Below are 24,025 nucleotides of genomic sequence, written 5' to 3' on the forward strand. Positions count from 1 at the left end.
GGGTTGTTGGAAGGAACCATGTGTCTCATATAAACAAACACTAGGTCTTCTCTGAAACTCCTCCATTTAACAGATGAGGAAACTGAGTCTCAGAGAAGAGTCAGGGCTTTCCTATGGTTCTATAGGTAGAAAGGAATAGGGCCTAGATGTAAATCCAGGACTCAGATTTCACAAGTAGCTCTTGTCACCGGGTCTCACACAGCTACTGCCAAGATCCGGGGTCTCATTACTCTCTCAGGGGGACATGAGCTTCAAGCAGCAGAAAACTAGACTTTTTGTTCAGAGCCAGGAGCAATGGGTGAGCAAAGAGGCAATTTGAGGCTTCCTGACAATGAGGACTGTCCAAAGGTAAATTGGCTATGGGAAGGTCTCCCCCTGTGGAGGCTGGAGGTGCTCAGTGTGCCTTTCCTGTGTGGCCTCTGAGATCCAGTGCTCAGATTCTTGATTCTCACATGGATTACTGACCTAATGGGTCTCTCTGCCTCAATTTCCCTCTTCCTAGAGGAATTTTTGAAACCACTGAGTCTAATTCATCATTTACAATTGAAGAAACTGAGTCCCGGTTTTAATGATTGTCAGAGATGGAATTTAAATCCATGTCATCTGCCCTTGAGCATAGGCTCTTTCCACTGGACCGTCCTGCCTCCCATCAGCCTATCCTTCATACTACTGCCAAAATAAACTATCTAAGGAATTCTACTTAGCTTTTTTTTACCCCATTTTAGTGGTTCCTCATTGCCTGTAGGGTAAAATTTTGTTCAGAGGGATAAGAGAGGACATTCAAAGACATCTCTCCCCTTTACCTCTGCCTCTTAGATTTTAGATTCCCTCAAGATTCGAGTTACCCCCTTCTTCAAGGGGCCCTTCCCAATCCCCTTAGCTGCTGGTATCTTTTCTTCCAGGGCTGCCTTCCATCAATTCTGCATGTACCACGTATGTATCTTGTTGCTCCTGTGTTCTGTCCCCATTAGAATACGAGCTCCTTGTGGACAGGGACTGTTCTGGGCTTCCTTTGGATCATCAACACTTAGTACAAAGTCTCCACTACATCAGCCTATCTTTCAAGACTTCTTTCACGAGATCGCCTCATGTTCTCCCCAGACCAAATCACTAGTGGTTTTCAGATCTTATTCTGCTTTTCGAGCTCCTATATTTGGGGCACACTGTCCTTTGAGCCTCAGATGAACTGCCTCCTGGCCCAAAGCAGTCCCAAAGTCATTGGGCTACCTGAGGAGATGGCCCGTCATGGAGGACCAGGGGATAAAGGCAGATTCCTCATCGAGTTCACATGGATGAGCTCGGACTTGCCTTCAAACTCTGAGGTTTGATTTGTACTCTGTAGTAGAAATACCCTTGCTCTGGGAGGCAGGAAACCTAGGTTTTGTACCATTTTTTCTTCACTAATTTGCTTTGACCACAAAGTTATTTTTCTTCCCTCGGTCTCAGTTTCAGAATAAGGAATTGTTTAGATCCTGTGATCTCTCAAACCCCATCCACCTCACACACCTGAATCAGCTGCGCCTCCTGCTTTTGGGGATAGACACCTGGCCACTCACTACTCACTTTTCTGCTCTGTTCATTTCTCTACCTCTCCACCCAGCATTACTTGCCCTTGATCTTGAGCATATTACACCCTGACATTGAACAGGCATGAGATGGCTCCTGGAGTAAGGTATAGCCGGGCGTGGTACCGGTGGCACCCTAAAAGAGGGAGGAGATGGCTCATCACAGTTGTAATTAGATACTCTCTGGGTGCTCCACCCTGATGTCAGTGGTTAGGACAAAGTTCCAGACACTTCACCCTAGTCATACATCTGCCCTGGGGAGCATTCCCCCTGTCCATTTGAGTGACTATACAGTTTACCACTATCATTTTTCTTCTCCTCCCTTTTTTCCTCTTTCTTCTTCACTTCATTACCCTTTCCTCCTCCTCTTCTTGTTCATCTTTTTCTTCTTCCTCCTCTTCTTTTTCTCCTCCTCCTCCTCCTCCTCCTCCTCCTCTTCCTCCTCCTCCTCCTCCTCCTCTTCTTTCTCCTCTTCTTCCTCTTCCGCTCCTCTTCCTCCTCCTTCTCTTCTTCCTCCTCCTTTCTCCTCTAATATCCCCTAATTAAGGGGAGGGCAAGTGATTGACAGCAATATAAAAGAATGCTCCAAATCTGCCTGTCTAATAGAAATGCAAATTAAAGCAACTCACACCATCAGACTGGCCAAGAGACAGATATATAAAATTCATTAATGGCGGAGGAGCTGGGGAAAGACAGGGACTCTAGTGTATGGTGGTGGAACTGTGAAATTGGTTCGACTATTCTGGAAAACAATTTGGGGTTATATGAAAAAGTCACTAAAAGGCAATAAATTTTCAATTCAATGATCTAATAGTCATATAAGCCAGGGAAGTTAAAGACAGAGGAAAAGATATTTAAGATTATTAAATTAAATTAAATTATTAAATATTAAAGATATTTAAAATTCATACATACATACACACACACAGATGTCTACATCTATAATACATTTACACACATATAAATATATTTACAATGGCATTTTTTGCAAGTAGCAAAGAATTGGAAAGAAAATACATTCCCATCTTTGGCTGAACAAATGGCCTGTGGATATAATGGAATATTACTGTACCCTAAAAAATAATGGACAGAAAAAAATTCAGAGAGACCTGGGAAGATCTGTGTGAATTGATACAGATCAAAGCAAAACCAGAACGAGTCCCCTAAAATGGCCTGATGGGTAAAGCTCGGGATTTGGAGCCAGGAAATCCTGAGTTCAAAACCAGCCTCAGACACTTTCTAGCTTTCTGATTCTGGATAAGTTCTTTCATCTGCCTGTATCTCAGTTCCTTCATCTGTAAAAAGGGGGATAATAAGAGCACCCCCTGCCCACAGTTTTTGTGAAGATCAGATGAGATCATCTTAGTAAAGTGCTTTACTAATCTTGAAATGCTACATAAATACTCGCTGTTCTTATTGATCACAGTTAACCCAAATAGTGACAAGGAAGATGACATTTAAAGACATCACAACTCTGATTAAGACAATGACCAACTGTGACTTCAGAGGGGAAGAACGCCTCGTCCCTCTTGGAGGAGATGTGGAAGAGAAGTAGGGGATGAGTCAGACACTTTGAAAGATGTAGGTCATGTGTTCATTCGTTTTGCCTGACTGAATTCATTTGTGCTAGGAAGGGTTCTGCCAGGGGTTGGGGAGGGACTAATCAGGAAGTAACTAGGAGGAAAAAGGAGAGAAAAGAACATCAATATATGTAAACAAAAATCAAATGGGACTTATTCACCCAGATCCATTCTGTCTGACTCCTTGTGAGGATGGAGCAGAAGGTGGGCACTTGTCAAGAAAACCTAGAGAAGAGAACTTCAAGACGAGGATAATCTTGGTAGTAATGAAGGCTGCCGAGAGGTCAAGAAAAATCAGGATGGAAAAAGGGTTGCTGATTAAGAAGTGGCTGGCAACTTTGGGGAGAGCGGTTTCCAATGGTTTTCAAAAGCTTCTAAATCAAGCAAAGACTTTCCTGCTTGCTCTCTCAATTGCTTCAATGGAAATGTCCAAACCTTGTTCACAGGAGGTGAACGATGCTAATGTATACACTCAGTGTTGTATTAGAACTAGCAATTTGTCACTTATTTTAAGTAGAATCGGATGATCAGATAATTTACTCAATCAATTCTGTTCCCCAGGTTTTATATTTATTTCACAGATAAAAAAACTCAAGACCTAAGTGAAGCGAGCCATCTTCAGTCACAGGGGCAATATGCAACAGAGCTGCTTGACCCCAGATATCTTAGTTGGGTTCCATATATTTTTGGCTACACTGTATTGACTCTCAATGGCAATGCGATGCCCTAGTGCCCAACAATAGGGGAGTGGCTAAGCAAACTCTGGGGAATTAATCCGATGGAATCCTCCAGGGTGTTGAAAAATGTCCAGCTTTGGATGACATCAGTATTTGGAAAGGCAGAGAGGACACAAGTGAAATGACTCAACAAAAACAAATAGCACCAGCGTTGTTCTGGGGATTAAGTGATATAACAGAAATAAAGCACTTTGTCACCTTAAAGCATCATATAAATGTTAGCTATTTATCATCAACCTCATCAAGAGTCATACCCACCCAGTGAACCTTTTCAAATATTGGAAGTTTTGGAGAAATCTATATCTGAGCATTTTCTATTCAATGAATTCACTTTTTCCGTTCAGTCATCTGAATCGGGAAATGATTTTGAATTCCAACTTTGTGACCTTGGGCAAGCCATTAAATCTCATGTTTCCTTCTCTTTGAAGTGAGGGTATTAAACTAGCTGGCCTCTGATTCTAAATTCTACAATACCAAGAAAAAACAGGCAAAAATATCACCTCTCCCTCTTGTTTTTGCAGTTTCTATAAGGCTAAAATTTGGAAGATTATTCAATAGGGGGATTTCGAGAAGAAATTGTCTACTCCTAGAAGATTGAGCAAGTAGAATGATAGACTCTCAGAGAATCTGTGACCATTTTGCTCAAATTGGACCTGAACAATATCTTCTCTCTTTTTTTCCCCCGAGGCAGTTGAGGTTGAGTGACTTGCCCAGTGTCACACAGTTAGGAATAGTTAAGTGTCTGAGATCACATTTGAACTCAGATCCTCCTGACTTCAGGGCTGGTGCTCTATCCCAGCTGCACTACCCAGCTGCCCCCAATATCTTCTCTACAACATACTAAAAGGTAGTCATCTAGCCTCTTCTCTCTCTCCCCCTCCACTATTTTATTTTATTAAATTTTTAAAAATCTGTTTTCTCTTTTCCCCACCTCACCACCTTAATAATACAGAGAGGCAAAGAGACAGAGATGGAAACACAGAGACAGAGATAGAAACAGAGGCAGATAGACACAGAGACAGAGACAGAGACAAAGACAGAGACATAGACACAGACACAGATACAGAATAAAAACAAAACCTTTGTAATGAATATGTAATGCATATCCCTGCAGAGGCAAGCAGAACATATCCCTGCATTGACCATGTCCAAAAAGTAGAAGTCTTAACCAGCACCCGAGTCCATCCCCTCTCTATCAGGTGGTCTGTAACTTTATTGTGGATCTTCTGGAATTGTTACAGGATCAGAATTCTTACCATCTTTACAATGTTGTTATTGTATAAATTGTTCTCCTGGATCGCTTGTTTGCGCTGCATCAGTTCATTTAAGTCTTCCTGTACTTTTCCTAAACTATCTCTTCAGCATTTCTTATGGATCAATAGTATTTTTTTTAAGTTCTTCTTAAAGACCATCCCCCAGAAAGGGGAAACACTGTCCCCTGAGGTAGTCCATTTTCTGCTTCTGCTTGGCTCTAATTGTTAGAAAGTCATTCAATTCCATCCTTAATTTACTTAAGTTTCTAACATGGGCGGACCCCTGTCCTAGAGCTAGAGGAAAAAAAAATCATGCTAGTGTGATTATGGGCAGTAAGGTTGCCTCAGGTTCCTCATCTGTAAAATGTACTGGAGAAGGAAATGGAAAACTTCCACTTTGCCAAGAAAACCTTAATTGGAGTCACAAAGAGTTCAACACAACTAAACAACAACAGAACAAAAAGGTGTGTTATTGTGCTCTGATCCTATTCAGGAGTAAGAGCCAAATGATTGATACAATCATGTTTAGTTATTATACACACCATCCAACACCAGAGAGTGTCCTGGGGGAACAAGCTCTGGCTCTCAGAGAGCTGTTGGCCTCTTGACCCCTACCTCTTCCTCTTTGTTGGTGGCAATGCTTATTTTGTTATTCTTAAAGTTTAGTGTAAATTTAATTAATCAGAGATTTGACCTATTCCTCACTTAATTAGGAAAAGTTTCCAAGGTTTCCTCCTTGCTATTTCTCCACTAATGGCAAAATCTCCTGAAGAGTGTGTCCAGCCAATGGAGACAACTCAGGAAAGCCTCAAGGGAAGATGGTGCTGGAACAGACCAAATTAGATATCAACCTCCTGGATCATCTTCTTCTACTTTTCTGTTCTTGACTTAACTTCTGAAGCATTTATTTTGTTTTGTCCCTATTTGTTTCACACCCAGAAGTATGAGAAGTAGGGATTTCTTTTTACAGAGCATAAATAGTCTATGGTTCTCTGTTTTTTCCAAGTGGTCAGAGGGCAAATCATTCCCAATGTCCATCTTTTTTTTTTTTAATCTTTTTTTAATTAAAGCTTTTTATTTTCAAAACTTATATTATAAACGGATAATTTTTCAATATTGACCCTTGCCTTATGTTCCAAATTTTCCCCTCCTTTCCCCCACCCCCTTCCCTAGATGGCAAGCAATCCAGTATATATTATACATGTTAAAATATATGTTAAATCCAACATATAAACATATTTATATAATTCTCTTGCTGCACAAGAAAAATCAGACCAAAAAAGAAAGAAACTGAGTAAGAAAACAAAATGTAAGCGAACAACAACAAAAAAGAGTGAAAACGTTAAGTTGTGATCCACCCTCAGTTCCCACTGTCCTCTCTCTGGGTGTAGATGGCTCTCTTCATCACAAGATCATTGAAACTGCAGTGGCCATTGTTTTAAGCTCCTTCCCAAAATACCCATCACTTCGTTTTTTCCATCATCCTTTTCTGAAGCTTGTATGAGCATGGCCATGGCTTACTCCCTACCCAAATGGCTTCACAAAGTTTATACCCAAAGTGGTGTCTTCTTCATGGTGTCATAGCCTTGAGGGTAAATATGAGATGCTGAAAGATAGCAAATAAATGTGCCCAAGAGGTGCCAGTGAGTGTCATGCAAGGATGTAGAAGAAAATGATTGTTCTGGACTAGGGGTGATCAAAGGATCATTGCTAGTCTTATTAACAGGTAAGAACTTTAGAATCACAGTATGATGGAGTAATTAAGTCAGAACCCTAGAGATCATATAGCCCGAGCCTCTCATTTTTTCAGCTATCGAGTCACTTTTGAGCTCTTTCTCTCCTTCACATTCCATATCAGTAATGATTGCCCCACATTCTGGAAGATTTTATTCACTCATGAAATTCCTCAAACCTCACCTCCTGAATGATCAATGAATGAAGGAAAAAGTGTTATTAAGCACCTATTATGTGTTCAATTCTGTCTTAGGTTCTGGGGCTATAAATACAAAACTGAGACAGTCCTAATCCTTAATGAATTTACATTCTAATAGAGAAGAAAGTTCTTACAGAGCAATAAGAGGCAGGAAAACTTTTGGTCTGAGGAGTTTTGAAAAACCAAATAATGTGTAAAATAAAATAATGCTTTGGAAAAGGGACAATGGTCATCGTCCCTGGCTAGAGCCTCTTCCTACCCAGGAAGATGAGACATTACACATTTGCCAGCCTGCCCTAGGGTCTCTCCTGCTGAAAGTCAGTTGGCAAACACAAATGAATAAGGTTGCCTTGAGAAAGTTGGGGATGTTCCCAGAAGCTGGGAATTCCTCTTCCTAACCTCTCATTGGTCCCTCAGCCCCATATTTATCTAAACCCTTCTAAAGCTCCTTTATAACCTCTCATGGGAACAAGTGGGAAAGATAAGACAGACACACAAATAGCTACAACTGAGAGCAGTTGGTAATAAATGCCAAGGGAGAAATACAAAGAACTAGAGGGGACCACATTGTAACTATGGGCATGGGGAGATGGTGGGGAGGGGTAGTTCTAATGCTCCCCTTCTTGGCTGTGTGACTTTGGTCAGGTCACTTCCATCTCTGAGTATCATTTTCCTCCTCTGTCAAATGAGGTAATAGGATTGTCATTCTAGCTCTGGTTCTAGAATTCTAAACTCCATATTTTCCAGTCTCCTGTTTAAAAACACAGTCAATTAGGGGCAGCTAGGTGGCACAGTGGATAGAGTACTAGCCCTGAAGTCAAGAGGACCTGGATTCAAAACTGTCAGCAGACACTTAACACTTCCTAGCTGTGTGACCCTGGGTAAGTCACTTAATCCCAATTGCCTCAGGAAAAAAAATTAAAATTAAAAAACAGTCAATTATTCCCCCTGTAAAACTCTGAACTTCAAAGAAAATCCCTCCCCACCCTCCTTGTATTCTGCAACTGGACAAACAAGTCTGTATTTTTCCTGATTATATTTTGGTTATTCCAACCATGGGAGACCAACTTTAATCCCATCCTCCATCAGGAAAAGGAGAGCAGAAGAGAGATTCCAGAAGAGAGGGAATGTTACAAATATGGAGAACCAGTCAGTCCATCAATGAACAAGCATTAATTAAGCAAGTACTATACGCCAGGCACTCTGACATTTAAATCTGAGTCCTCCGCAGAAATCCTAGCCCACAGAGGTAAGCAATCTCCCAGGCTGTCCCTCTACGCCTGAGTAACTGGAGCTGTACCCGAGAGAACATGGACAAAGTTGCTGCACCTGCTTCTGGCATTCATGCTGGCTCAGTGCTGATGAGCTTCGTTAGACAGAATGTCACCAAGAGGGGGAGAATCACAATCTGTGCTCTGATTTTCCAGAAGACATGAACCTGAAGGCAATTGTTTGGGCAGTACAGAGCAGAGGTGAAATGCAGAATGCTCCTGCAAACTGGCTCGTGTCTCAATGTTTTAAGTATCAACTTTTCAGCAGGCTGTAATAGTAGTTATGTTAATGCTACTGTTTGTTATTTCCTGTGGACACATACTTGTGGCTCTTGTATGTATCAAGTATTTCTTCAGTGGAGAGGAAAAATAAAGCTGTCCCATATCTGATTCATACTGGACATTAAATTCAGAGACTCTAAGCATGAGTCAAACCTAGACTGAACCTAGTCACAAAGGCACAAGTCCAGAGCAGAGAAACCCATTAATGGAAAAGGAGAGGACATAAGGATGGAGAAGAAAATGATTGTTCTGGACTAGGGGTGATCAGAGGATCACTGTTAGTCTTATTAAGAGGTAAGAACTTTAGAATCACAGTATGATGGAGTAATTAAGTCAAAACCCTAGAGCTCATGTAGCCAGAGCCTCTCATTTTTTTAACTCTTGAGTCATTTTTGAGCTCTTTCTCTCCTTCACATTCTTTATCAGAAGTGATTGCCCCACATTCTGGAAGATTTTATTCACTCATGAAATTCCTCAAACCTCACCTCCTGAATGATCAATGAATGAAGGAAAAAGTGTCATGTATTACTGTACCTGGGACGTACTCCCTCACTTCTCCTTGGAATTCCTCAAAGTTGGTTGTGCCATCACCAACCACATGAGATCTTCCCTGATTTCCTCTCAGCTGTTAGTGCCCCCCACCTTAAAAATTACCTTGTATTTATTTATTTATTTTTGTAAATTGATATGAGTCCATTATTTTCTTCCCCAAAAGAATATAAATTCCTTGAGAATAGGTATTGTTTTATTGTTGTCCTTATATCCCCAGTGCTTGGAAAGGTGCTTGGAGCATAATAGGAGTTTAAGAAATACTTATTGATGGATGGATCTATAACAGCCAAATTTTCCCTAGTATGCACCTAAGTCTACTGAAGAAAGAGGAAGGACTCTCCTTGGTGCTATCCATCTAAAATGAAAGGGAGTCAGAATGGGACAGTGGAAAGACCACTCAGGAACTGAGTTCTAATCTTGCTTCTGATGGTCACTCCTTGTGTCACCTTGGCCAAAGTCCCTGTACCTTATTTTACTTGTCTGTAGAATGAAGGGGTTGGACAAAATGTCCTCTGAGGTCGAACTCTTTGAGCCTATGACCATATGGCCTCCAGCTCTATATCTTCTGATCAGAAGAAAGAAAACAAAATACCCAGCAGCTGAAGGAGGCTGGATTGTTGTTGCTCCTCCGTTCTCAAAAAGGACCAATGACATCAGGAGACTTGCAATTGAATAGGATTTAAGGGAGGCTGGACTGCGCAAAGTCATCAGCCTCATTTTTTCTTGGAGTCATTCAGTCCAGTGGCAAGACATAGGTCAAGATGGATAGTGAAGGCCCCTCTAGGCTGCCAGAAGGGGAGAGGGGAAGGAAGATAGATTCAGGAACTAGTCAGCTTGCCTCAAAATTTCATAGAATGTTAACATAGAACGGCAGGGAGGTCTTGTCTAAGTTACTCTATTCTATTTTATCCCCACCCCACCTCATTAGATTGGAAGCTCCTTAAGGGAATATCTTCTGCTTTTTTTTCCCCCCCGTATTCCCAGTATTGCTTATCATAGTGCCTGAAATATAGCAAGTATTTAATAGAGAGAAGGAGAAAAAGGGGGGGAATAAACATTTATATTATTTTTTACAAATATTGGTCCAATCCATAAAGAGAGGAAGACCTGGGTTCTCCTCTCCTCTTCCCTCTCCTCTCCTCTCCTCTCCTCTCCTCTCCTCTCCTCTCCTCTCCTCTCTCCTCTCCTCTCCTCTCCTCTTCCTCTCCTCTCCTCTCCTCTCCTCTCCTCTCCTCTCCTCTCCTCTCTCCTCTCCGCTCCTCTCCTCTCTCCTCTCCTCTCCTCTCTCCTCTCCTCTCCTCTCTCTCTCCTCTCCTCTCCTCTCTCTCTCCTCTCCTCTCCTCTCCTCTCTTCTTCTTCCTCTCCTCTCCTCTCCTCTCTCCTCTCCTCTCCTCTCCTCTCCTCTCCTCTCCTCTTTCCTCTCCTCTCCCCTCCTCTCCCCTCCTCTTCTCTCTTCTCTTCTCTTCTCTTCTCTTCTTCTCTTCTCTTCTCTTCTCTTCTCTTCTCTTCTCTTCTCTTCTCTTCTTCTCTGTACTTCTCTAAACTTCTCTTTTCTTTTCTACTCTTCTCTACACTTCTCTACATCGCTCTTCTCTTCTCTACATTTCTCTTCTTTTCCTTTCTTTTCTCTCCCCACTTTCTGAAAACAAAACAAAACACAAAAGTGCCTTTCAGTCTGTTTATAATCACTCCAAGAAATCCCTAAATGAAGTCTCCAAAATTGTTGGATATGACTCAAAAACAATTGAACAGCAACAAGTGACCCTATCTGATCCTCTCATGCATGGTTCTGGTTGACTTCCATATTATCCATATTCTTCCAGATAGAGGTAAATACTTCATAGGCAATATGGCAGAATGGATGGGATTCCAAAATAGGAGACCTGAATTCAAATCTTGCTTTATTAGCTGTGTGTGTTTGGATAAATCATTTATCTCTCTTGCCTCAGTTTCCTAATCTGTAAACTGTGAGAGTTGAACTAAAGGTCTTTGAGTCTCTTCCAGCTCTGTATCTGGGATCCACTTATCAGAGCAGAACAGGGAGGAACACTTGCCTTCCTAGGGCTCTTAGAATAATGTAAATAAGATTACATTAAATTTTTTTCAGCCCCTGTCACTGCCCTTTCTTGTAGCTGGGCCAAAAATATGTACATCCACCAAGGAAACAATCAAATAACCCAAGACATTGGATACCTGAGGAAAAGGGTGGGAGGCAGCCTGGGAAACACTTGTCTGGGCAGGATTATTTCAGAGAAGGGAGAATGTGAGAGTATGACTAAACATAGGAGGCCCCCCAACTCCCGACCTCTCCTCCTCTTCCTTATTCCACTCTCCCTTTTGTCTTCATCAATTATTCATCTAACAGTAATTAGTGCACTTGCTAGGGGAGCGGAGGGAGGAGAGGGAAGACTCCAGGGGTGAATAAGGGTATACATACACAGCCCTACCCCAGACACAAAGCACAGGGTTGGGCTCCAAAATATTGAAAGAACTTCTCCCCAGCCCGGAGGAAGAGGAGGGGACCCTTGAGACATTTTTCCTTAGGGAGGGAGCAGTAGGAGGGGGTTAAAGAGTATATTCTGGCTCTGGAGTCAGAGGGATTCTGGGAAAGTCATTGACCCTTCCTGAGCCTCAGTTTCCTCATCTGTAAAATGAAGAGGTTGGACTGAGTAGCCCAAGATAACCCTTCTATCTCTAGATCTGACCTACTGTGGACAGCCTCTCTAGCACTCAGAGATTTAAAGAAAAGAAGAAGGGTTCAAATGCTGCTTCAAAGGTTTCCCAGTTGGGTGATCCTGGGCAAATCACTAACTCTCAATTTCCTCATCTCTAAAATGGGGCTGCAAGGGATACTGAAAGAGCAGATATTGGCTCCATTTGGAAGTCCCCAAAGTAAAGAAGGCTTTGTAATATCTTACTCCTAAGCAACCACAACTATCCATAAATAAAAGAACTTATCATCAGAGACAGGGCCATCTAGGCAGAGCAGTGGATATAGACCTAGGGTGCCTAGGGTGTGGAAGAATGAGTTCAAATCTGGCCTCAGATACTTACTATATGTGTGATCCTGGACAAGTCACTTAACTCTATTTGCCTTAGTTTCCTTATCTGTAAAATGAGCTGGAGAGGAAATGGGCAAACCACTCTACTATTTCATTTATCCATCCATCCATCCATCCATCTATTGCACACACATAAATATATTTGAAATATATATGTGTGCGTATATATACACATATATAGATAGACATATATAAGTGTACACACACACACACACACACACACACACTCCTAATTAAGATAAGCTCTCTAAGCAAAAGGAAGCCCATCTCAGGTAAGCTCTCCCTCCCCAGGAGGTGATTGCACTACAAGTGCCCCTGGTAGAAGAGAAGCAAAAGCCTCTAAGAGGTCCCCTCCCATGCCAGCCTTACTTGGGGGAGGGTCTCCCCATTAAAATCACTCCCTAGGAATGGAAGAGTTTGACGAGGGTCCGGCCCAACCCCAGGCCTCTGTCCAGTGCTGTCAGAGAAGATACTTAATGGACTTTTTTGACTGAACAAATGATCGGATGAACAAAGGGCCCTGCCTGTTCAAAGCTTCAATCCGCTTCTCAGTTCACTGATCACAGCTCGCCGCACTCCCCGGCACCTCCAAAGTCTCAAAAGTTTAGTTTCTCCCTAAAAACCCGTCACACCAGTTTGTTTGGAGTCATCTTCTCCAGACCCAGGGTGTGTGCGTTTGGTGGGAGGGGGAGGAGGCAGTGGGAGGAGGACCTTCTGGGTAGACCACAGACTCTTCCTCCAGAACCCATCTCCCTTCCAGACGGGTCCTGACTTAGACACTGTCCCCTCAAAGAGCTACGGACATTTGACAGAAGGGACTTTGCAACGTTTCTTCCCTCTGGACCATGGGGGTCCCCCAGGGATGGCTCTCACAGCTGCTATGGCTCCTAGTGACCAGCATCCCAACGGAAGCCACCCAGGGTGAGTTTGCCAGGAGTAGAGGGATGGTGGATGAGGGGCATAGAATGGGGGGGTGTTGGAGGAGAAAAGGGTTAACCGACCTGGATTTTCTGGGCAACTCTGAGGGTCTGAGAAAAACCATCTCAATTGCTAGATAATTCCTACTAGGATACAGCTCCCAATACCTTCCCAGCAGGTTCAGGAGGTCCCGGTCTGGAGAGCGTGGGCCAGAGTCAGTTCTTGGGTATTGCAGAGACTAACTCACCCTTTCCCCCAACACCTGCTACTGACCCAAGTGTCCAGATAGGCCCCTGAGCAGGTGAGCTGGTAGCAAGACAACAAGGGCTCTGCAGCTGGTCCCCGGCTTTGTCTTTAACTGTTCTTTCCCCTCTCATGTGCCGTTTCACTATTCCAAGGCGTGCTGGACTTAATCCCAGAGGCATTGGCTTTTTTTTTTTTAACTGTAAAATTTAATTCAGGCTTTTTGCTTCTATATCAGAGTCTTTCCTGGAAATATCTCCCCCTTTAGTCTGGAATCGAACCCTCCCTAGTAAGGAAGAAAAACAGTTAAGCAGAGACAGCCACTCTAATATCCCTGTCTGATAATCTATACTGCCTTTCTCTCTATCTAAAACTTGGGTTTTTTAAAAACAGGATCCTAGGGTTTGGATTTTATAAAGATGTAGAGGTTCGCTAGACTAATCTCATTTTACAGAGAGAGAAACTGAGTCCCAAAGGCATCTATCTCAGTGACTTAAGATTATAGTTTCAGAGGTGGAAGAGACCTTAGGTGCCATCTGACCTGATCCCCTTGTTTTACAGATGAAGAATTGAGGCACAGATCTTACAGGGACAATTGGCCATTGAGAATCAAAGCCAGGTCCTCTTACTCTAAACTGGGAATCCTTCCGCCTTTGGGGCACCATTAATCTAAGCCACACTAAAGTTTTACAGTTGAGAAAATTGATCATTATTTAAGTTAACACTGCTCTGCCTTGGTGGAAGATTGCTGGTGATAGTTCTAATGATCTAAAAATCCCCAAACACAAGAGGAATCCTCTTTGAGAGGGAGACTTGGGGGAACCCCTCCCATAAGACTCAGCAACCAGCCATTGCCCCTTAACCCTAAGTCAGGTTAGGATCACGTTCTTTCTTTCTTTCTTTCTTTCTTTCTTTCTTTCTTTCTTTCTTTCTTTCTTTCTTTCTTTCTTTCTTCCTTTCTTCCTCCCTCCCTCCCTCCCTCTCTTTCTTTCTTTCTTTCTTTCTTTCTTTCTTTCTTTCTTCTTTCTTTCTTTCTTTCTTTCTTTCTTTCTTTCTTTCTTTCTTTCTTTCTTTCTTTCTTTCTTTCTTCCTTTCTTTCTTTCTTTCTTTCTTTCTCTTTCTTTCTTTCTTTCTTTCTTTCTTTCTTTCTTTTTCTTTCTTTCTTTCTTTCTTTCTTCCTTCCTTCCTTCCTTCCTTCCTTCCTTCCTTCCTTCCTTCCTTCCTTTCTTTCTAGCCCATCCCTCAAGAAGCTCAGGATCCCATGTTAGGAGCTGCATTGTTAGAGTCTTACTTGTGCTAAAGTCTTCAGTGGGTCTGAATGCATAAATGGATCTTTCCTCTGCAGTGACATGGCAGACTCTTTGTTACATCCATGGGAATCATTCCAAGCCTCAGTTTCCCCACCTGTTAAATGAGCACTAGCTATTTTCCCCTGATTTCCTAAGGCTGGCTTGACTCTAAGAGAAATAAATAAAGCAGAGAATCTTAGGAGACAATGCTCTACGCTATGGCATCAGTGGTTGGGTGTGGGAGAGGGTACAAAAAAGGAAGGGAGAAATGAAGGGCACGGACGCTCTAGTCATCCCCATTGGGAAATTGAGACCAATCAAAAGGACTCTCTAGAATCCTATTCAAGCCACCACCTAAAATTGTTAAATGGAGGGTCCAAAGGGACCGCTATATCTGTTCCCTCTTCCCACCCTTCCTGTCTTCTCCAGTCAAACAGACCAGACACAGTTCTCGTAGAAGCAAAGAATTTTCAAACTGAAAGGAGACCTTGAAATGATCAAATTCATTTATTTTTGCTTCTCCCATTTTACAGACGGGGAAATCAAGGCCAAGAGAAATAAAATAACTTGCCCAAGATCACTGCATCCCTTGGTATCAGAGCTAGAAGTAGAATCCAGCTCTCTTGACCCCAGCTTATACTCTAGGCCATGGTCCTGAGCTCAGTGCAGCTTCCCCCATATCCCACCAGGCCAGTGTAGCATTCTCAGTTCCTCCCTTGCAGCCAGAAGGCATAGCCTTGGGGTAGGAGGCAGCCGTCTGGTAATGAAGAGTTGGGCTCTGGAGGGTGGGGACTAAACATAAGCTGGCAGAGATTGTTCTTGACCAGTTGGGCATAAAGGGTGTTGGCCATACCTGTTGACCCTAACTGAGAGGGTGTGTCTCCCTTCATGGCCTACCCCATTGTAGAGCAGCTACATATTCTCAGCCCTTTTCTTGTCTTTTCTTTTCTCTTCTCTTCTCTTCCCTTTCTTTCTTTCTTTCTTTCTTTCTTTTCAGGCAGTCTAGTGCTTGAGACTTTTTCTTGTCTTTTTTTCTCTTCTCTTTTCCTTCTTTCTTTTTTTCTTTCTTTCCTTCCTTCCTTCCTTCCTCTCTCCCTCCTTCTCTCCCTTCCTCCCTTCCTCCCTCCCTCTCTCCCTCCCTCCCTTCCTTCCTTCCTTCCTTCCTTCCTTCCTTCCTTCCTTCCTTCCTTCCTTCCTTCCTTCCTTCCTTTCTTTTCTTTCTTTCTTTTTGCTGAGACAATTGGGGTTAAGTAACTTGCCCAGGGTCACACAGATAGGAAATGTTAAGTATCTGAGTCCAGATTTGCACTCAGGTCCTCCTGACTTCAGGGCTGGGGTCTGTCCACTGCCCCACCCAGCTGCCCCCAGCTTTTGCTTTTCCAAGCAAGACTTGTGTTGATTAGATGGGTCTCCTGTGGCTTCCTCGGTGCCTGATGGAACTCCCAAAGTTTTAGAAAGTTACTTAGGACATGGAAACATTCAGTGACCTATTCATGGGGACATAACCAATATGTGTCAGAGTGCAAGACTCTGGGTCCCTTCTCATTTTTAACTGGGAATGTGTCTCCTCATCAGATCAGAAGGGTTAGGAAAAGTAGACCTTTCCCTGTTACTGTTTGGCTGACCCCATTCATGCTTTCCTTGTCGTCATCCGCCAGAGATTGATTACACCCCAGTCCTCAGCAGGAAGCCTTTGGAAGGACTGATCACCAGCTCTACATTTACCCTGGATCAGCCCATTGGCCAGTTCAACAGCTCCACCATCAGTGACACTGATGACATATGGCTCGTGGTTGCCTTCAGCAATGGTAGGAGCTAATATCACCATCTGGGGGCAAAGGGGAATAGAAAGACCTCAGTGTTCCCCTCTGTGAAATGGGAGATTTGCCAGGGGTCAGTTTGGTGATGATGTCCTAAGTTCCTTGGTTCTATTTTCCCTTCCCACCCCATCAAACCCAAATCCCTTTTCTCAGATTTTCTGATCCAAACCAAATTAAATTCAACATGCACTTACAAAGCACCTGCTGTGTACAAATCCAGAGATCCAGGTGTAGCCTGGAGGAGAGCATGGTAGTACATGACCTAGGAGTCAGGAGAAGCTATGTGGCTGTGTGACTTCAGCAAATTCACTTGAGAAACTGGATAATTCTAAGACTATAAATTGTTATAAGAAAGAAAAATTGTGATCTTCTTCGGCAGGGGGGGGTGTCCCCCCAGGGAGCTCCTTATTCTGCTGAAATCACAGATAAAAACCAGTGACACTATCCAGAGCCCCAGCTTGACAGAGATGAAAAACAGCCATTTTGGTCTTCAGTCCCCATATCCTGCTCATTATGAACGAAGGAAAACTCATTCGTTAAAGAACTCAGCATGTGCGGGGCGCTGCCCTAAGCGGGGGCTACAGAAACAAGCACGAACAATTCTCTGCCCCTGAGGAACTTCCATTCTAATGAGGGAGACACGAACATGGGGGGGAGGTGGCCGGGGAAGGGGCACTTTGGTGTGGAAAATTACAGAGGTGGGGAGGAGGGGAGGAGCCATTCTGTGAAGCACCTACTGTGTGCGGAGGACTATTCTGGGTACCCAGAGAGAGCCAAAGTTGAAATCCACACCTGACACGTAGTTGATCTCTTGCTCTGTGTATTTGTAAAGTGCCCCAGTGGGGCAGCAACTTCCAGGGTGGGTTCTTCCTAGGCTGAGCCTCTCCAGGGTTAATGGGGACTCCCAGGGTAGCAGAACAGGATGGATTCTAGAGTCTAGACTGATTCCCATGTGGCTCAACCTGGTCTTTGTGTAGTTAATTGTTCTGAAAACCTCCGCTGCCTTCTCCAACCCCACAGCTACCCAGAACTTTGTAGCCCCTCGGCTACCCAAAGACATCCCCCATGCTTCCACGTTCCTGGAGAAAAAATACTACATGACTATTCGGGCCCACCGGGCGCTCTACTCCCGTGAGATGAACGCCCGGGAGCTCCACATCCTCCGGGTGGGCAATGAGACCAACTGCACCGTGAGTGAGTGCAACAAGCCTCTGCCGGGGCCCGGTCCTTACAGGTGAGTCCAAAAGAGACCCGCTCCCTTTTGCTTCTCCCAAGGGATCCACATTGGTCTGATGTCTAAATCTCTGCCCTCGATTCCTTCCAATTCTGCTTTCGGGGATTAAATGGAGAAAGTCTCCATGTTACAGTATCTGGTCTCCCTCAGTCTCTTTTTTGCGGGAGCCCTCTCTCCCACACCAGAAGTGGGGTCCCAGAGGAGAGGACAGATGCATTCTAACCATCCCACATTACAGACTAATGGAGGGTGAGTGCCCCGTGTCAGCACAGGCTTGTTAATACCATATAATCATGAGCCTCATTCACTGGGCAGAATGTCTGAATGGCATCCTCTGGAAGCTGGCACAGAAGCCTTAATGAGGCTCTGACTCCTGAGCTACTGGCTTTTTAAAAACTTTGATAGTATATTATTTTTCCAAATATGCGTAAAAACAGTTTTCAACATTCATTTTTCTAAGAGTGTGAGTTCCAGTTTTTTTCTCCCTCTCCCTTATCTCTCCCCTCCCCAGGTTTTTCTGAAAGCATCCTGCTGATCATTTCTTACAGAATAATAATATTCCATAATATTCATAGGCCATCACTTATTCACTCATTCCCTACCTGATGGGCTTCCATTTCCAGTTCCTTGCCACAAAAAGGGCTGCCACAAGCATTTTGGCCCATGGGGGTCTTTTTCCCTTTGTTATAATCTCTTTGGGATACAGACCCAGTGCCCTATATAATTATATACATATATATCAAAGCATCAAAGGGTATTGGATATGGATCAAAGGGTATTGTGCTCTTGACTCTTGCCTACATGGGCTTCCCAGAATGCAAAGTTTGCTTTCAGAAAAGCTCTCCTATGATGAAAGGAGATTTAAATGGTGAGGATAAATGTATCTAAAGATGATGTACCTCAGGGTCCAGGTTCTGTTGGGGTAGTTACCAATTCAAAGCTACTGATGAATGAATCCTTGCCCATGTATCCTACTAAACAAATCAGATGACTACAAATTAAATGCAAAGTCATTAAGGAAATAGAATAAGAGAGAATTCAATCAGCGCTTGATACTCCTGGCACTCATTCCCAAATGGCCGCCATCTCTCATCTCCCATACACGGCCCCAAGATGTGTCTCTCAGTGAACATTAATTAGCCTTAGCCCTCGGTCTCCTGGGAGGATGGGTCAGTCACTCAGAGCAAGCTCTGTAAAATGTCCCTGATGGATAGCTGCCTCTCCAACCCCAGGAAAATGGATGACCAAAAGACAGTATCTTTCTTATTCTTTTTTAGCTTAAAAGTCCATAAATACGATCAGTTATAATTCTGGGCAATTGCTTCCCTTCTCTGCCCCTTCCCTGCTCCCTCCACCGGGCTCCCACATTTTCCCTCAGCCTCAGGGGTTGTCCCATTCTTGTCCCCAGAAGTTGGTTTCGTGTCATTTTCCCATCCATATCTCTGTACTCCAATCAAAGCTCCTTCCTACCCAAGGGCTTCAAAAAATGGTTCGCTCCAGGGAACCCTGCCCACACTGTGGCTCCTGGGCACAGGCTTCTGGAGGATGCAGCAGAGTCTCTGCTCTGGCACATGAGGTTCTCTCCCGGGATCTTAGGTCCACACTAACCCCTGACAGGAAATGCGTCCCCACGAGGGGCTTGCACTTGGCTCACAGTCAGGGGCTGGCTAAATAGGGAGTCCTGCCCCAGTGGATGTTGGGATTCCCTTTTGTCTGAGGGCAGGGATGAGGACCTGGGGGTGGAAGAGACGGGGCTGCTGATCCTGACTGACCGATCCTTCTCCCTGCCCGGTCCATGTTGGCCCCAGAGACACACACCTAGAAAGATGGAGGGGCCGGCTCAGAAGAGACATTAGCTCTGACAGGTGTAGACTGGAGCCCAGGGGGGCTCGTGTCTGATTGTTGTGAGACACTCTGTGCTCCCCATTCAGGGTGAAGTTCTTGGTGATGAATAACAAGGGCCCAGTGACAGAAACGAAGTGGTCTGAGGACATCACCCTGGCAAAACGTAAGTATTCTACCCAGAGGTATCCTCGGCTAATGCTCCAAACCGGGGACTAGAGTAGAAGGGGAGACCCTGGGTGGCAGGGGGTGGGGTGGGGAGGCAGAATGAAAAGGGCGTGTATGGGAAGGGACAATCCGATGGCTTCGGGGGCAATAGGGATGGAAAGCGGCCTGAGAGACTTGAAGATGAAAGAGATGGCGGTCCCCTCAGACCCCATCCCCATCATTCTCTTTGATTCCTTGCTTTTGGCCGGTCCTGCCCTCGTCCCCTCCTGTGTCTCAGCGGTGGAGCTCTCTGAGTCCCGCGCCCCAGGCAAGAGTTCGGGTACCATCATCATCATAGTGATCCTGGCCATACTGCTTGCTCTCCTGTTTCTTGCTCTCATGGCCCTGCTTGTCTACACTTGGTGAGTTCTGGGCTGGGCTGCCCTCAAAGTTCCCCGGGAAAGGAGCAGGGCAGCAAAGGGTGAGAGCTCCTGAGAGAGTGCTCCCTCCTGGCACACCTGGTCCCAAGTCCGAGTCTAATGGCCGCAGCCCTTCAGCCTTATCATAACCAAGGAAATCTCCTTTTCTTAGTCTTAGAAGGGCCAACCACCCAAGGGTCTGGGTTCCTATGAAACGGGGCTGGGGAGTGGCCCAGGCAGCTAACCCTGTCTCCTGTCTGTGTCTGTCTGTCTGTCTCCATCTTTCTCTGTCTCTTTCTGTGTCTCTCACTGTGTATCTGTGTCTGTGTCTGTGTCTGTGTCTCTGCTTGTATATGTGTCTGTGTCTGTGTACCTGTCTCTCTCTGTCTCTGAATCCATCTTTTTCTGTCTCTATCTCTCTTTGTTTCTCTCTCTTTGTCTCTTTTTCTGTCTTTTTCCATCTCTTTGTCTCTCTCTGTCTCCATCCTTCTCTATCTGTATCTTCATCTTTTCCTGCCTCTATCTCTCTTTCTGTCTGTCTTTCTTGGTCTTTCTCTGTCTTTATCTCTGTCTGTCTCTCTCTCTGTCTGTCTCTGTCTCTGTTTCTCACAGCTTTGACGTTTGTGGAACCAAGGAGATCTCCGGCCCACAGGAGGCCGTTCAAGTCAAAAAATACAACACGCACCATGCCTATAGCTCCTCGGACACCGGGAGAAGCTGAGGATTCTCCAGGAGGGCAGCTCCCTCACTCCAGGACGCCTTGTTCCCTTCCCCCGCTCTGCCCCTGTCTTTGTCACCCTCTGGCTTTTCTGACCCTGGAACAGCTTCCAGTCCGTGGGAACCCCTGTGCCCCAGGACCCCTCCGTCCCCTTCCCTGTGGAGAGTCAGGAATTCTCATGGGGATGGGGCCTGGTGAGCCCAGAGGGAATCCTTAGTTCTGCCTCCCTGAACCCTCTTCATTCTAAGGAAGGACATGGGCTCTGAGGTCCCTTCCAGTCTTGGGACGCCTCCCTAGAAGGGAACTCAAAGGTCATCTCATTTTACAGGCAGGGAAACTGAGGCCCAGAGAGGGACCTTGTTCCAGGTCACTAAGACACAGAATCATAAGCACAAAGGATTTTTCAAGGCCCTCTAGTCCAAACATCTCATTTTACATGTGGGGAGACTGAGGTTTAGAGTAGTGCCAAGGTTCCAACTATAGAGCTGGTATTATAACTCAGCTCCTCTGACCCTCCTCCCTCCCCAATCCTGGCTCTCTCATCTGTGGCCATGATGCCTTGGGCCCTGCCTTCCTCTGGGCTCCAGATCCATTCAACAACACACATTCACCCCTCCTCCTCCCCCCGCAGGGATTTGCTCCTCTCACCTGCTTGGGATGAATGGGCACCCCCAGCCTCAGCCCCTTCTCTTCTAACCAAATCCAACAGCAGCCAGCGAGAACTGACCCCTGTCAGGCTGGGGACCCTTGGCCACTGCGACGGCCGAGCGGGGGTCGCTAGCTTGGGGGGCTGTTTCTGCAGGGACTCCCCCCCCAGGAGTCTCTGAGAGCCGGACTAATCAGAAAGTTTCCTAGCCAAAGTAGGATTTCTTGATCAACCCCCTTTAGCAAGATCAGCCAGCTGGGCAGGGCAGGGGCTTCCAGCCTGGGTATGCCCTAGCCCCCTTCTCTGCTGCACCGCCCTCTGCCCCTCTGTCTTCAGGGAAGTTCCAAATCCCTGCGGTTCTGTCATTGGCCAAAGCAAACGCATTTGCTTCCGATGGCCCCAGAAATGCTATGGCAAATGGCTCCCTGAGAACCGATTTCTATGAACCTGCCTGAGGATCTCCAGTGATCTGAATCTGGGAAGGAAGAGGAGGGAGTGGGAGGGAAAAGAGGAGGAGGAAGAGGAGGAGGAGGCCCAGCCCTGGCTGACAACACAGGATGCTATCCAGACCTTGTGTCATTCCCAGAAATTCCCTTCCCTCCCAAAGAACTGCTGTGGCCTTGTTACTTCAAACCAGATCACCCAAGAACTGGTTGGAGGAAGCTGGGGGGCTGTGCCCAAGAGGAGAAGGCTAGGGACAGGGGGCGAGGAACTTTGAGTGCTTGGCAGGGGCCCACCTAGAACTGGAACTGCTTCTGGCTGGCTCCAGAAGGATGGATGGGTGGGCATTTTTACAACTTCATTTAATCCTGGAGGTCAGGAAAGACTTCTTCCCCATCAATGGGAGCTGTCCAGCAGTGGAATGGGTGGCCCCGGAGGTGGAGATGGAGAGGGAGGCTCCTGTACCTTGGAGGCAGAAGCTACCAAGGATGAGAGAGAAGATCTGGGATTCTGGGAGGAGCTGGGATTTGGGGGGCTGAAATCCCGGTGATTCTGCGGTCTCAGGGAGCTCACACCCAGGAAAAGCGGAAGGCTCCGATCACAGGGCAGCGGAGGTCATGGGGCAGGGCTCTCCCAGCATTCCCGAAGGGGCAAACAAGGACTGGCCCAAGTGTTCCCTGATGGACAAGGACTGGGAGTCTGACCCTCCACCCTCAGGATATGGGGAAAGAGCCCGTTTCTGAGCTCCAAGGACCTGGCTTCAGAGCTTGTTGTCCTTGTGACCTTTGTGACCTATCACCCCACTTGACTTTGGTTTTCCAAGTCCAGCTCAGGTGCCATCACCTCCATGGGACCCTCTCTGCTCCCCTCCATTGCCAGCTTAAAGCGACTCCTCCCTCGTGGCCCATCCCTTTGTCCTTGTACCCACTTATGTACTTGCCCCATCCCTTTGAGTAAATATACGCCCTTGAGGTTCACCGTGTCATTGTTTAGCTCTGGACGCCTCCGGAGCCGGAGTCGGGGTCTCACATGTAGTTTATTAAACCAAGCCGGACTGAGGCAAGCACAGAGTCTGATCCACTTATTTACAAATGAGGAAACTGGAGGGACAGAGGGGAAGTCACTGGCCAGGGTCACGTCGCTGGGAAGGGCCCAGAGGGACCCTTCAAACTGCTCTTCTTGACTCTATGGCCGGTGCTCGTGCGCTCTACTGGCACCTCAGACACATGTGACCCTGGGCTGGTGACGGAGACTCTCCGTTCAGCTCCTCCTGGGTAGGATAAGGTAGGGGGAGAGCTGGACTGGAAAACCCCTGAGGTCCACGGGATCCTAGGAATGGAGAGCGTCCAGGAGAATAAATGGACCCGGGGGAGGCTGAGGGGGTCCCCTTGGCCAGAGGATTGACCTCCTGCCATGTGTCCAATCCTTAGTGCTGGGGGATGGAGCGGGAGACACGGACCTTGCCCTCCTTGAGAGGCTTAGAATCCACAGGGAAAACGGGACATAGACCCACGAAAAGTGAGCCAGTAGGACCCTGCAGAGCAGCAGGAGGAGTATCAGCTCTGGTCGCAAAAGGATCTGGGTTCAAATCTTACCGCCGATATTACGCACTGTGGGATCACTCAGTGCAGGCCATTTGCCTCTCTGAGCTTCAGGTTCTTCATTTAGAAAACGCAGAAGTTGGACTTGATGATTTAAGGTCCTTCCAGCTCTAAAGTGACCGTGCCATGACTCCTGACACCCCCAGGGAGAAGGCTTGGGACTTGGGGCAGCTGGCTTACCCCAGACTAGACTCTGGATAGAAAGTGGGCCAAGTGAGCCCCGGGGAGGGGGGTATCGAGTCGGCCCCCCCGCCTCTGGGAGGCCGAAGGACGCCTTTGTCCGTCCCACAGAAGGCCCGGCTCGGCCCTTGCACAATCCTTGTTCATTTTCCCAAGAAGACAGGAGCCGCCGTCTCTTTTCAGCTGGAAGACCCAGAGCCAGAGACACATCCGCCGTGCTGAGCCAGGGGAATAAAGGGCGACCCCAGAGGCTCCTGGCCAGCCTCGTGTGGTGCTTCCTTTCCCTCCTCGC

At 45.9% G+C, this 24,025-nt stretch overlaps 1 protein-coding gene across 1 annotated transcript; it reads left to right on the forward strand.

Moving 5' to 3' along the window:
- Positions 1–244: 244 nt before the first annotated feature.
- UPK3BL2 (uroplakin 3B like 2) lies at positions 245–24,025 on the forward strand. The gene is given in 9 exon segments (XM_012549925.3): positions 245–298; positions 1,182–1,322; positions 13,031–13,085; positions 13,088–13,156; positions 16,344–16,493; positions 17,526–17,739; positions 19,671–19,747; positions 20,027–20,150; positions 20,760–24,025. Coding segments are annotated over 9 exon segments (993 nt in total). The 3' UTR covers positions 20,869–24,025.

Source organism: Sarcophilus harrisii, chromosome 4, assembly GCF_902635505.1.
Source record: "Sarcophilus harrisii chromosome 4, mSarHar1.11, whole genome shotgun sequence".
Lineage (NCBI taxonomy): Eukaryota > Metazoa > Chordata > Mammalia > Dasyuromorphia > Dasyuridae > Sarcophilus > Sarcophilus harrisii.